Genomic DNA, 14,802 nt, shown 5'->3' with positions numbered 1-14,802 from the left:
CTACAAAAGAATAGATTTTTTTTTTACTTGGACTGAAAATCTCTTCTGTAATTTTAGCAGGATAATCTTTGTTTTTTGTAATATTTTTGCTGGTGTGCTTCATTTGAACAAAAAAAAAAGAAAAAAAGAAAATCAACTTGCATATATTTTTGTTTATCAACAGTTTTTTGTTATGTTTTATTTGTAATTTGGCAAAAATCAAGATGTAGAATTTCAACTACTAATGCTATTTTGTTTAAAGAGACTAAACAATATTGGGATCTTCACTTGGTTGGTTCTCGTCATCTTTTGTGTCTGGCCTTTACCACTCTTTTTCAACTCTATTGTCTTTGGGGGTCCCTCAGGGTTCAGTTTTGGGCCCAATTTTGTTCTTGCACTAGGTCAGATTCATTCAAAAGATTCAAAGTTTTAAAGGTGCCTTGCCTGTGCGTGTATGTTGATGATCTTCTGTCTATTATATTATTAATTTAGCCCTGACAAAACCAGTCTCAACACACTAGGATGTTTAGATGCCACTAGGACTTGGTTGGTTTGTAATTACATAAATAAACTTCCTTAACCTCCCTACTTCTCAAAATTGAGATAGAGATTCTGTATTCAAGTTATAAGTAGATGTTTTTCCTGTTTTCAGAAATCTGTTTTGGTTGCAACGAATTCCGAATGACTGTTGCTCCAAATTCCTCTATGGATGGTTTGTGTCACACCACATTATTCCCAACAACTCAAGCATGTCTCAGTGGACGGGCCGTAACAACTCAGACTGTAAATATTTAAAAGAGCTAGCAGCCCGAGTGAAACTGTAATGTTGAGTAGTGTTTGAGCGTTAGCCGCTAATGTGCCAGTAAATGATGACCCAGAATGCTGTTTGTGACATGTTTTTACCAATAAATCTCGATTTTGATCCACTTATAGCCTGGGCATAAACGTCAGCAGTCCATCCAATATTCAGAAAGCAGATTACTTGACTGGTTAAAGACATCAAATAGATTTTTAAAATGTCGCTTTGATGCCAGCTTGTATCCATGTGGATGCTTTTCTTTACCTGGAATGTTCCACAGTATGACATTAAATTATATTGAATTTATTTAATTACAGGTGTTTAATTACTCTAACAAACCCAGTATTAGTGTAGTTAATGAGGTTGCCACTCCACAGATCTGACCTTTGAGCTGCTTGTCATCATGGAGATAAGAAAATCAGTTTAATCAATGTCATATTGTAGAAAATTCCAGGAAAAGCAGTAACATTTCCATAGCGTCACAAAAGTTACATGATGCATCTTTAAATATTAGTCTGCATGAAATTGTGAGGCGTCTGTAAAAATAGTGATTCATACATTATCATTATTGTTGCTAAAAATCACTGATGTTTTGAGCGCACTGTTCAGGCCCAGATAGTTCCGCATGAAAAAGTTGTACATGCAAATAGACACTGGGCGTTTGGGAGTTGCCACTTTCTCTGAGCTATGACCCAGATCCTTTGTCTCATTGAGGGAGTGGTGCTGTAAACCAGGTCTGGCACTGGCTATCACTGACATTTCTCCGCCTGCCACAGCTGGTCTACCTGAATTATTCAAAGCAAGAGACCACCCAGTGACCATAGTGACAAGGAGGACGGGGACAACACGGTCTATTTTAGGTCACGAGTTGATAAGTGACAGTGTGTTCATTAACTTTAGACTTTCAAGGGATAGTTTAAGTGGACAAGCATTTCTAGTTTTTTTTTTTACTTTTTTTTGAATTGTTTTTACTGTTGTTGGCATCGCTTTAAAGGTTCTTAATCTCAGTTGGATTTTGGTGGTTAAATAAAAGGTCTAAATAAAACTTTGGGTAAAAACCAACTCAATTTGAATGTAAAGAAGAATTCACGATACACTATTGATGTAACTAGCCGGATTCATCAGCTGGTTTCACTTCGTGGAAAGCGTCTGACCTTGCAGCATTAGAAATTGTTTGCTCAATGGTAGGCAGGTACTTTTTTAAATTAACCGATCGCTGCTATTTGGTCGTGATGTATGTAATGCGCCGCTAACGGGGCTAACTGGTATATTAAGCTTTTCCCAAATCCCGTAGGAAGAAGAACAGTAATGTCTTTCCCCTTGATAAAATTCACCAAACATTCTCTTTATTCCAGCTTTAAATCCTCGATCTCGGGAATCGTTGCCAACACAGAATGTATGGCTCTTTGCTGATTGGCTGGTGTCCGGACTCGCACTTCCGGGGTTCTTGCAAACCGTGTAGTGTATTCCGATTCCTGACCTAGTTGCTGGAGAGAAATGAAATTGAGCGGAGGCACTAGGTGGCACCAGCTGGGTATGATGTAACAATCAGACTGATAAAATATGTGTACACCTAAATAATTTAAAAAATGTGCCCAAATGTTACTATGAAATGGCAAATTAAAGTTTTTAAATCATCTCATTTCTATTTCTATGTTATGGAACACATATCACCTGTACATAGTACTGTTGTTGTAAAAATACTTTCAGCCTATCCACTTCATCTTAAAACAATGATACTGTGAGTGTTTTGACTTGGGTATAAACCTTAGCTTGTACGGATGGACGGTCCTGTCGGATTCACTGGTAGCATTAGAGGCTGTGAGCAGACAGAGTAGAGTCTGCTGCCGTGACTCCGTTGGGACTACGCTAGAGCTGCATGACTGAGCCTAGTGTTGAGTAACATCAACACTACTTTCTGGACTCAAATGAACAGAAACATCTGGGAAAGTAATGCGATAGTTGGCAGTTTAGATGACGCAAGCTCTGTAAAATGATTTGATAAATAGTAAAATACCTTCAAATCATGCTGATAGAGTAAAGGCTCCAATTATTTAGATAATAGAGTCCTTTCTCCTTTATAGAAAACCTTTGGCGTACTTGTACTTTAGATCTGTTTAGTTCAGATCTGAAATACATGTGATTATTGTATTTATGAGTTTCAGTCTTCCCTCAAATCTCCTGGAGTGGTTTACAATGTGCACTCTCAACAGAATCATTTTTTTTAAACATTGCAAATATAATGACATTTTTCCCCTAAATCATGCAGCCCTTATTGATAGTGTGTTCTAATATGTAAATATACGACTTTTCTTTCTACGTCCACTTGGTATTCAGAGCATATTAAATCAATGAACATTCACATCTTGCCCAAAGGCACAAACACAATATTCAGAAAAGGAATTCATACTACCTTCCTTGCTGTTAGTTGGCAAAGGCCTCCGCAAGCTTAACTGTTGCCCACTATATTACCATTGCACAATGTATATGTAAAGTAATGCATGTTTTATGTTTGAATTTACCTGGCTGGTCCTAAAGGTGACTCTGTAGTTGTACTGTGCACCGTCCTTCTCCTTTCCTTCATCCAGCTTTTCTCTGCGGACACTGACGGCCACTGGTCCCAAGTTTTCATCCACCCCAAAGTAGTTCTGATGCTCTAAAAGTACAAAAAAGGAAAGTCAATCGCAACATCAAGCTTAACTTAATTTAACGCATATCAAAGTCTATGGATTTTTCATGAGTAAGACAATGTTTCAAAATTAAAATAGTGCTTTAGGAAAGATAAGAGCAGGCATGACAGTGATTACAATGCAAAGCAGATGGGAAGAACTGGAGATATAAAACAATGCAATCAGATTAAGAATAGTGAGTCGGGGCATGGATTGAGATTTTGGGTAAATTAGTAAAAGACAACTGTCCTTGCAGGAATTTTTGACCTATGCACGCAATGCTGTCTAATGCAAAACACATAAGAACACTGGTACAATGATTAAAATGGTACTAGACAACTGATTAAACTATGCAAATAATACCTGTACACCTACATTTTGAGATAAATAATACCATATAAATTAATTATGGCAACTTTTACTTTCTATTCCATGCCTTTATTACTGCTGCTAAATCTTGCCAGATGTTGTTTTGGTAATGGTTATTTCCACTCCATGTTTTTACTGGTCACCTGACACAGCTGAATGGAAGAAATATGAGGAGAGACAGACAAATTTTCCTGGCTACATTTAAGTGCGGATGTAGTTGTTAACACCATACCGCTGGGATATCCCCTGCATATGGGAAGAGCTATTCCGTGTCATTTAGTGAAACATAAGCAGGACAGCTATTTTGAAATTCACGATTGATATGTTAGGATGAGCTGCTGAGTGATAGAAATGAACTTGTTATAATGAATACCCTTGATTCTAATAGAGATGTGGTAATGCTGGAGGCCTGTTGGTTAAGCGAGCATAAATCACTTAAAATTAACACCAAATCTTAAGTAAGCTATGAAGCTCTACAATAATAAACATGTTTGATATTGGTCTAAGAATAGCTCAAAAGACTTGTATGTTTAGGCCATGGACAGAGGAAGGCTGTGCACACTCCGAGTGGTGCCTTAAGCAAACAGTCCCTAATCCGCAGAAAAGCCGAGGAGAAAGACTGGGATTCATAAGACAACAAAGAAGCCCTCAAAGGAAATGGATGCACAGCTCTCATACAGCCCTGTAAGATTCAAGATACTGGAGCATGTGGAGCATGCAATGTAAATGTGCTGGTCGCTGTCACTTTGACTGTTAGGGCCGTGCACACACATGTATGAATAATAAAGAGCAGGGACTAAGCTCACAGGGCTGTGTGGTTAACGGTTGCGTGAAGTCATGGCTGGATGTGGCTGTTGACCAGGGCACAAAGCTCTTTGGTGCATGAGGTCAAATGGTGATAGGATGCCTGTCCAAGCATATGACACCCACACACCCATATGTGTGACACCTACAGCACCCAGAGCACAGAGGAAGTGTCTCATCAGCCTGCTCCTGTTACAGATGCCTGTCATAGCTCACACTGCTGTCAAAAAGTTCTGACACAAATGACTTTGAATGTCATTTTAGATAAAGATCATGCTTGTCACTTCATTCTGTCAAAATCATGCTAAATGGGTAAAATCTTTGAGTTAAGTTGTGTCACTTTTAAGGGCACATGAGGCAGAGCATAGCTCTTCTCTTATCGAACAGTAAATGACCGTGACCTGTCTGTAACAAGGCTTTGGCCTGGGGGTGTGAAGGAAACACTGTGTCCATTAGGACGTCCTGCGGAGGACACTCCTGTTGCTGTGGGAACTAGGGCTTTGGGCAATCGATGAGATCAATGTTCAGCTCAGGTTGATAAAAGCTCACCCTGAAGTGGTGACACGCGGCCACTCTGTGTGTGTGTGTGAAGACAGAGGTGATGACGGGACTGTCTCTCCAATAAAACACCTCATGGAAAAAGTGCCGCAACCACAAACTGCAGTAAAAGCAGCACTGTAAAAGCAATAAGCTCAGAACTATACGAGCAAACTGGAGCGTTTCAATTATACATCACTGTGGGCTGCGCAGTGAGGGTTAAACACACAGACCACTGCACTGGGAACACTGGGCTTCATGGTAAATGATTTTCAGAGGCACTTCTATGGCCCACTCAAACTTACTGTAAATAGACACTGTGAATTCACGGTCTCATTAACCTTGACTGCAGCTTAACTCAGTGCAGTCAGGCATATTTCAATACAGTGAATCTTTGTGGAGCAGTGCAGGCATCTCCAGTGTGAAAGGTGAAGCAGCTGTTATCTTGAGGGGCTTAAGTCTGTAACATTATCTGCTGAGAGCGCACTGGCCCCGAGCAGAGTCTATAGCAGAGTATAATGTGGCACTGGTCCCACTCGGTCATGTAGGTGTTTTAATGAGAAAGCTTGAACCTGGCGTGGTTGTGCTGACCCTGTGCTTTGTTCAGAGGGTGCTCTGGTTCGGAGGCCCCATAGGGAACAGCTGCGGGACACGGAACACTCACCTCTCTCCTCTCACATGACTAATCACAGCCCCTCTGTAGAGTTCAGACCAATATCACAGAGAGGACATGACCGCTCCTCTCTTCAGGAAGTGGAAACACACAGGCCAGCTATTGTTCTGGATACTATTTTATCTGCTCTTACAAAAATAACTGCGCTGTTAAGATATCTGACCCTTGGAGCTCTGGATGTCCCTGTAGGAAACATACTCACTCAAAACAATGTTGCCCTACGAGTTATCTAAACCTGTACATCCATGCTTCATGCCACTTCACTATATTTTGTTTTTGAATTGGATAATATATCGCAATTGAAAGTGCATTTTGAGTTGGTGCAAGTATCAAATTGCAAAGACAGCAATCATTATTACATTAGTTTTATTATAGAAAAAAAAAGTGCATCTCTACTAAAAATGTTATAAAATGCATGGGATTCTTGTATTAATTGATCATATTTCTTATGTCTTCTAGCTTACCTTTTCCATAGAAGAACTTGTGGTAGTAGTAGGCCCCCAGGTCAATGTGCTCAATGATGTATCTCTTGACTTTCTCTCGGTGGATGGGCTGATTCTCGCGGGGCACTTCCAGGACGGACACCCCCGCGTTGGTGCAGTGTGAGCTCAGAGAGGACTCAAACGAACAGCTCTCCGAAACACCGGGGTAGCTGGCACTGTTGACTCTGGACAGTGAGATCTTCCTTTCCCCTTCTCCTCCGATCTCATTACGAAAGTGGGGGCAACTCAGCACCAAATTGTTACTTTTGCCATCTCCCTCATCAGCATCCAGGTTTTCCTTGGGGTTGAGGTCCTCGCGACTGCCCAGAGGAGACTCAAATAGAGGTGGGTTTGAGCTGCTACAACCAGGCATGGCACTTTCTGCCCCTAAACCAGGTATTTGCCCCAGTCCAACAACAGGGCCAGTCCCTCCTATGGCTCCTGCAGAGGCCGCTGATGCTCCAGTCGTTATATTTTTCCTCTGACTTAAATTCGCTCGACTTGCCACCGCCTCACTAATGTTAAACAAAACGCTTTGAACATCATAGTGAGCAAAGCATTTCTGAAAACTGAGCGGTCTTCTGTCATCTTCAAGGGATAGCCTCAAAGCATCACTCTCACTTTTTATGGTCCGTAATTTCCTGAAAATCGATGGTTCGGATGACTCGGACTTCAATCTCCTCATGAAAGATTTCTCCCTTTCTCTGCTGTAAAGAAGGGAACTGTCTACGTAATCATATCCAGGAATGTGCACTATCTCTCCCCTTGCGATTTGGGCGGCGGTCTGCAAACTTGGAGACAAAGACGCATCGCAACGCAACAGTTCGGGGAAACCCATTGGCGGGATGCTACGGTGGTCCATGGTTTCCACTCTGTACCCCCTGAGCATGGTGAAAAATCCCTCTCCGGCAAGGCCTTGTCTGTCAATAGACGAGGTGCTGCCATATTCACGATGTAGAGATGCCCCTGTGTTAGGATTTACTGCACTCTGATCGACGATATCCTCAGAATCAATATCGCTAATAGTAACGTCACTGTTGCTCCGCTGACGAATGGGGTGGAGTCCTTTAAGAGGGGAGTGGCATAGAAGTTCATCTAAAGTATACTTATCAGAATAGTCTACATCTACGCAAACCTGCTCTCCTTGTTCCACAATTTCAACTGTATGTTCTTGTCCATTTTGAAACACTGGTATGACGCTTTGATAGTTGGGAGAAGGTCTACCGTCCCAATCTTTCCTGGGGGGCCATTCGGATACCCTGGCCCTCACGCCCATTTTAGGCATAGCTGGAGTCCCGTTGGTTTTGTCAGGCTTCCCTTGCATGTTCGCAGTTGGTGGTCCCATGCTGCCATTGAGTGATTTCAGTTTTCGGCTGAACAACTCTTCTGACTGCATGACTTTGGAGAATTCTTCTGGGCCTCCCACAGTTCCCACAAGGATAGATTTAGTGTCCGGGCACGAAACACTCATATCCCGCAGGCAGAGACGAGGGGCGTGCTTGGAGGTGCTTCTTCATTACCTCGTGTGGTCCTGTTCACTGCAGAGGAGAGGAGGGAGGGTTGTGGTAGGAGCCAGTGTCCCTGATCAGTGGAACGGCCATATTTGAATCTAACACAGGGAGATTGGCCCCATATTCATAACATACTGCATCAGGATGTCCAGAAGGAGAGTGTACCAGTTGTCAGTGCAGTAGTCCGACCTAGAGGAAGAAGAAGGAAAAAACTAAATTAGTACATCATGTAAGAACAATTTTCAATATAGAATCAACTGAATCACATTTTTATCTTGGTGATAAACCTCCATTTTTGATCACTTGTATTGGCTGTAGACCTTAATCAAAACTCTTACTATATATTGATGATTAGACATAACTGGTTAATTGCACAGATCTAGTTGTAATTTAGTAATATAGTTTGATTCAAAATCTCAAAAACATGATGTAGTTTCGTGTGGCCCAGTGGTATGCAGAGGCAGGGCTACTTGCATGCCTCAGCACTGTCAGTTTAGCTCTAGTTCTGACTGCTTGCCAAATATCTGACCACTGTTCACTGTTCACCGTCCCATGTTGGCTGTACTCCCTCACATCAAAATCTACCACTGTTAAAAATACATCAACAAGAAATCAATTGTTCTTTTGTGACACAGTTAGGTTTAAATTTGACCTCATTAGCCCTGGAGTTAACTTTGACATTGAAGTAACTAATGAACTTAGTGAAACATTCTTGCCCTCATCAAATAAAACAAAATAAATAAATAAGTAGTAGTAGTAGTAGTAGCAACAGCGGTGCACTAGTAGTACTAGGCCTGTCACGATAATTACTATCGACAATATATGAAAGCTGGAACAATATATTTTGGAGCTCAATATTTATCGTGTGCATATTTTTGTTGCAATAGTGGGGAGTAATAAGGTAAGATTTGAGCTGTAGAAGGATGAAAATGTAACTTCCATGACTAATTTTGCTTTTTTTTATTTGTTGTAGCTCATGCTTTTTAATAATAATGTATTGAAAAAATGGTTCCCTAAGATTATCCTGCTCCATTTTTTATTGTGTTTTTTTTATATTGTGCATTAAGTAGTTTCAGTATTATCGTTTATATTGATATTTGATATTCCTCTGTAGCACTTGTAGTACTTCAAGATTTGTTAACGTGACAGGCGCAGTAGTGTCATTGATAATACTAGTAGTACTTGTAGTGGCACTGGTCAGATGAGAAAAACATCATCTTAAATAAAGATTAGAATCTCTCAAGATGACCTGAAAACATGGCACATTGAGTTCAGCTATAAAAATCATCATAGTTTTGACCTAAATTGTTAGCATGTTCCAAAAAAGACGTATGTAGGGCTGCGCAGAATTGACACAAAGCATCTACTCAATTATGGCAATTAGATTAAGCGTGACTTCTTTTTTTTTTTCGCTATTTTGAGTTTATAAAAAGATAGATGCTTATCTTCATCTGTGCTTTGAACCGGGTCTTAACAGATGGTAATGAAGGAAATTACAGCACTAAGGGCAGATGTGCAGCTAAATACTCACATGCAATGACATCTCATACAAGCACACTGCCGTCACATTAAGACTTCAGATCACACAATGGGGAATAGCTTCAATGTCTGACACAAATCGCTTTCACTGTCTATGTGGGCTGTAACTGCAAATTAAAGTCATTTGTAAGACAATTACTTTTATATTGTAGTGTGGATAGACAGTGTTATAATGGAGAATGGCTACTACTCAGTCTTGGTTTAGACCTGGTTTAGTTTTGGTTTAGTCCTTGTTAATTCTTGTAGTTTTTGTCTGTTCCTGACATGATTATATTATCCAGACTTATTTAGACTTGGGCTTAGACAAACTATTGATCCACAAAGGAAATTACTTGGACACAGTAGCTCACACATCACAATATAATACGATAACAAAGAGCAACAATATAAATCGTAATAATAAATTCAAAATAAGTAGCAAGAAACTGGTGTCAAATAAGGCATAATTATATAAATGTATATAGAAGTAAAAATTAAATATAGAAATATAATAATATAGTAATAAAATGCAGTATATATACACGGAGAAACAGTGTGAAGATGAAATAAAGATTGACGGGACATAGGGCTGTCTGTTGCATAAGGATGAGTTGTTGTACAGTTGTATGGAGTATGGTATAGATGTAGTCCTGTATCTCTCAATGTTTGAGCTGAGCTGTCTGGAGCCTGTTTGAGAATGAGCTCCTCAGTCCTCTGTTATTTGAGTGTCAGTTCTGGTTAGCTGGTACCACATTGGAAAAAAGAAAGTGCAATGTAATGTTTAAAATTGATTTGTTTAGACCTGGTTTATCCTGGCTCCTGATAAGGTCTTGTATTCATCTTAGTCCTGGTTTAGATATGCTAATTCACTTAACTCAAATTCACAATAGTGTTTCTTATAACAATATTAACCCATTCTATTCACTTTACTTCCTACCTAACATTGCACAGGCCTAGTTTAAAAACAATGACAAGAGAAAGTGCTTAAATCAGCAGTTTTATTCAAGTGCTGGAGCGTTGGAGGACACAGTTTGTCCTTGAAAGCAGCTGAGTATCCTCTTGGGCTGCACACAAACACAAATGCATGGCTTCCTATTTTAAACTCAAGTACATCAGCCTTGTCGAGATACTGTGAAGAATAGGACACAGCTTCCTGCTGCAAAACTCAATGATTCACCAAAGTTAATCTAATAGAGATGGACAGACAGTGATGGTTCTGTGCTGAGAAAGTATAATACTATGATTAATGTAATATTACACAGAAGAGGTCAAATATATACTCATTAAGAATTAAAACTTAATATATGTAGTACTAAAGGAACCAAAGCATACAATATTGTTGCTTAATGTATTGTTTTACCTTCCCACTATTGCTACTATTATTACTATTTTTCAGAGGTGGGACCAAATCATCGTTTTGCAAGTCTTTGACCTCAAGTCCGAGTCAAGTCCCAAGTCAAACACAGACAAGTCCAAGTCGAGTCTCGAGTCACTGGCCCATAAGTCCAAGTCAAGTACAAGTCGTCTGCTTTGAGTCATTTCAAGTCTTTAAACCGAAGTACCAAATATAGCTTAGATTTTTGCAATTTATATGATTTTTAAGCTAAATTGTACTTATAAAGTCATAGTATATTTATATGAGTATTTATAGAGTATATTCGAGTTGTAGAAATGCATTTTTTTTCCCTTTTTAAATGTCTTGACAAGATCTTAGAGTCATTACAGTCAGAATAGAACAAATTCAGATTTAAAAGTGCTTCTCAAGTCTTCTCAAGTCATAGGCCTCAAGTCTGAGTCAAGTCCCCAGTCAATGACCTTCACCCATGTTGAGTCCCAAGTCTTAGTCCATTTTATCAAGTCAATTCTCAAGTCCTAAACATAGTGACTCAAGTCTGACTCGAGTCCAAGTCACGGACTTCCAAGTCCCCACCTCTGCTATTTTTACACTTCTATTACTACTGCTCAAACAGCTACAACTACAACCAACTACAGATACCACCAAAACTATTCCAAGCTTGAAAAGTTTTTGTCATATTTTTTAATAAATTCTTTGCAAAATGGTGACAAAAAGGAATGTAAAATGTAGGTTTCTGTTTTGTGTAGTCACTTCAGATATTTTCATCCAAATACGCAACCTGCAAATGTACTGTATGTTAGTTATTGTGAGCAATTTTATTACAGATGCTCTTCCAGAACTAATTCAGTCAATTTAGCAGAGATTGTGTCAACATGATTAAGAGTATATACTACTTTGTATTACTAAAAATTCCCCAAAAATAATCAAAAAGTACACAAATTCTAGGCTATTTGACTCAAAATATGCTTCCTCTCGCGACAGGCCAAAATGAAGTCCACAGAGAGTTCATGACGAGGGTGTTGCAGCACATTTATCCCTGCTACTGCGACTTGTGCATGGGAGATCTCACATCCTTCACAAATACACACCGGTAGTCTGTTATTCTGACCTAAATGCTTTTTCCTTGTTCCTCTGTGCTGGTGGTATGTGCTGCAATCAAGTGAAAACCCCATGAGTTATTGAGTAAACCTCACGCATTACCAAAAAGCCAGCAAAGTCACAAACGATAGCCACGCTTCACTTGCAAATCCAATGACGTGTCTGGTTAGATAAGAAGCAGTTACAAAATAGCACTCTCTAAGTTTGTCCCAATAGTCTGGAATATAATAGCATGTTTCCAGTAAGTCATTAAAGATCCTATATTACACAAAATTGACTCCTGTGACCTTTAAGCCATGTTCTAATACCATTACCTCATCAAAAACATACCTGGATTTGTGTTTTGTTTCATTCACACATATTTGAGTAAACCTTTATTATTATTCTGTCTGCATCTGTGAACAAAACAAAACACAATTCCAGGTATTTTTTGATGAAGAAACATAAAAAAAATACATCAGAAAATAGTGTAATATATGTTGGTAATAAAATGCTTAGTTGACCAAAATAATATACATTTTGTTCGATTTATCATTTTCTTTAGATAACAAGGATTCATATGGGAGAACAGACAAAAGGAGAAGTTAGAAGTTGAATCTATCTTTATATAAATACATTGCTTCCTTGTACATTCTTCTGTATTAATAGTTGTTTTTGTATGAACTCTCGTGCAGGTGTAGTCAGATATATAGAGATGAGTTAATAGTTTTGAGAGCTTTTGCCACCTTGTTTTTCAGTCGACTAATTGGTCGGCAAGACAGAATTGCTTTACTCGAGTACAGCCCAGGCAAATGTTTATGTTTCACGCCATTTGTGGAGTAACTTTGGAGGAAAATGTGGGGCACCTCAAGCTTAGCAGTGAGCGACTAGACTGAATACGCAAGAAGCATGTCAAGGAGCTTAAAATAGCACAGTTTTAGCCAAATATCGGTTAATGAAAGTAATGCATGCATGACCCAAATGTGTGTTAAAATATTAATTCTCTCTCCAGTCTGAGTAGCTGCCTTCCAAAGACACCGTCTCTACAATTACTGCCCCTTCTGGTTAGGAACAGTGTTTAACCAGAAGTGACTAGATACTTTTATGCAAGTATATTTGTGCATGTTTAGTTTTAATTGACTTCTGAGATATTACTTTTTAAAATCAGAAATAGTTATTTAAAAGATTCTATAGTAGTAGTAACAGCAGAAGTAGCAGCAGTAGTAGTAGTAGTAGTAGTAGTAGTAGTAGTAGCAGTAGTCGTAGTCGTAGTAGTAGTCATAGTAGTAGTCAAAAGGGATGTAACAATATCCAAATCTCTCTGTGCGATATTATCACGATGTGCATCTCACGGTACGATATTTATTGTGATATTTTGGAGAGGCTAATGTAATTGTAGATAGGAAACTTTTTGCTTTTAAAATACCTTGACAAGAGTTTAGTGTGAATTATTTCCGTTATCATCTCAAGAATTCAAGTAAAAAAAAAATAAAAAATTCTTCATGTTTGCACTGAAATGAATCATGGGATATGTAGTTCCCTATGTTTATAAGGTGTTGCTTCTATAAAACCATGCATTTAAGCAAAGGAACTTGTAATTCGATATATTGTGACAGTCCACGATATTATTGTGAGACTTTTGATGATACAATATTGCGATATTTCGGTTACTGTTACACCCCTAGTAGTCATAGTAGAAGTCTAGTAGTAGTACCCATCTCTGTTCCTGAAGTACTGCAGATTTCAACCAAGTGAGAAACAATATGTTGTTTCAGTATTTAACCCAGGACAGAGAACACAATGTTGTATTGTGTCGTGTCATGTGAATGCATAATGTACTGCACTGGGAAATATGTCTATGAATGATGAATAATGGAGCATTTGACAGGAGCAGAGCAGCCAACAATACCAATGCCTCTTCATTACAATACACAAGTCTACTGTGTCTGGGAAGGACCAAGTGACATTTTGGCTCAATACCGCGTTCAATACACTGTACATACACTTCTCAGATTCTCATATTGAGTGTAATACTATCAGCAACCTGAAATTGACGTAATTTCTTGCCTGTAATTTGTCAAGATTATGATTTTAAACTGTTTCAATCTTCTTGGCTATTTTTTGGCAAGGCAGCTCAGAAGTGATTACAATAGCGTTTGAAGTTTTTGATTTTGTGCGGATGAAGTACTATTTAAATACTGCAGGAGACAAATATACATTATGAATACTTTTATAAACAAAAAGTTAAGAAAGTAATCTCGTAATTGTTTTAATGGATTCTTGGAGAACTTTGAGTCTTAAAATACACTGTAATTACTCCTGAATTAGAAGTTGCCCAAAGCAGGTGTGAACACTTTTCTTTAAATTATAAGCCAGGCTCTTTGCATTGTTTCTACTTCTCTATTGTTTGGGGATTCCTATTTCAGCTAATCCTCAAAATCCCTCCCAAACCCAGGTAGAAAGGAGCTTATTTTCTGGTGCGAAACCAAACTAAATTCCTGGGTATTCGTCGTAGGAGCAATGTGGGAGTCTGAATAAATCCTAGATTGTAAATGATTGTGTTTTACAGCTCATCGTTATAAATTAATCAGATCTAGATAATTATGTACTGAAGATGATGTAATGTGTGATTTTGTGTAATGAAATGGAGTATCCTTGAAGAAATGAATTTAGAAACAAGACAAGGACATAAGCAGAAAAGTACAAATCTCACATGGGCCTGATTGGATAAGATACAATTTTGCACATCACATTCTGGAGTAAATATTAACACTATATACAAAACGTATCACGATTTAGCTATATTTCTATATTTTAATTATACTTTAATTAATATCATACGTTTTCCTCAATTTCCTTAAAACTCACTTAAGTCGTCTTCACTTTCACATTGAGTTGGAGCTTAAATAAAACATCATCTTAAGCCTGGTTCATTGGGGCGGGTCTCCTCCTCAGTCTGTCACAGCACCAGGAGCTGCAGTAGCCTCGTGTTTCTGAGTGAACACTGTCTTAAAGTGTCTTTTCACA

The 14,802-nt window shown here is 38.7% G+C and overlaps 1 protein-coding gene across 1 annotated transcript in view; it reads right to left on the bottom strand.

Moving 5' to 3' along the window:
* LOC110157006 (signal-induced proliferation-associated 1-like protein 2) overlaps positions 1 to 14,802 on the bottom strand; it is a 141,208-nt gene that overhangs the window by 74,779 nt on the left and 51,627 nt on the right. Inside the window, exons 2-3 of the mRNA XM_055162828.1 lie at positions 6,295 to 8,012; positions 3,301 to 3,434 (exon numbers count right to left, since the gene is read on the bottom strand). Coding sequence (XP_055018803.1) covers positions 3,301 to 3,434; positions 6,295 to 7,783 — 1,623 coding nt within the window. The 5' untranslated portion in view covers positions 7,784 to 8,012. The remainder of the gene's footprint in view (positions 1 to 3,300; positions 3,435 to 6,294; positions 8,013 to 14,802) is intronic.

Source organism: Boleophthalmus pectinirostris, unplaced genomic scaffold, assembly GCF_026225935.1.
Source record: "Boleophthalmus pectinirostris isolate CB_2022bp ecotype Guang Dong unplaced genomic scaffold, ASM2622593v1 HiC_scaffold_5, whole genome shotgun sequence".
Classification (NCBI taxonomy): Eukaryota; Metazoa; Chordata; class Actinopteri; order Gobiiformes; family Gobiidae; genus Boleophthalmus; species Boleophthalmus pectinirostris.
The sequence above is the reverse complement of the archived record's forward strand: the minus strand, read 5'-3'. Positions and strand labels throughout refer to the sequence as shown.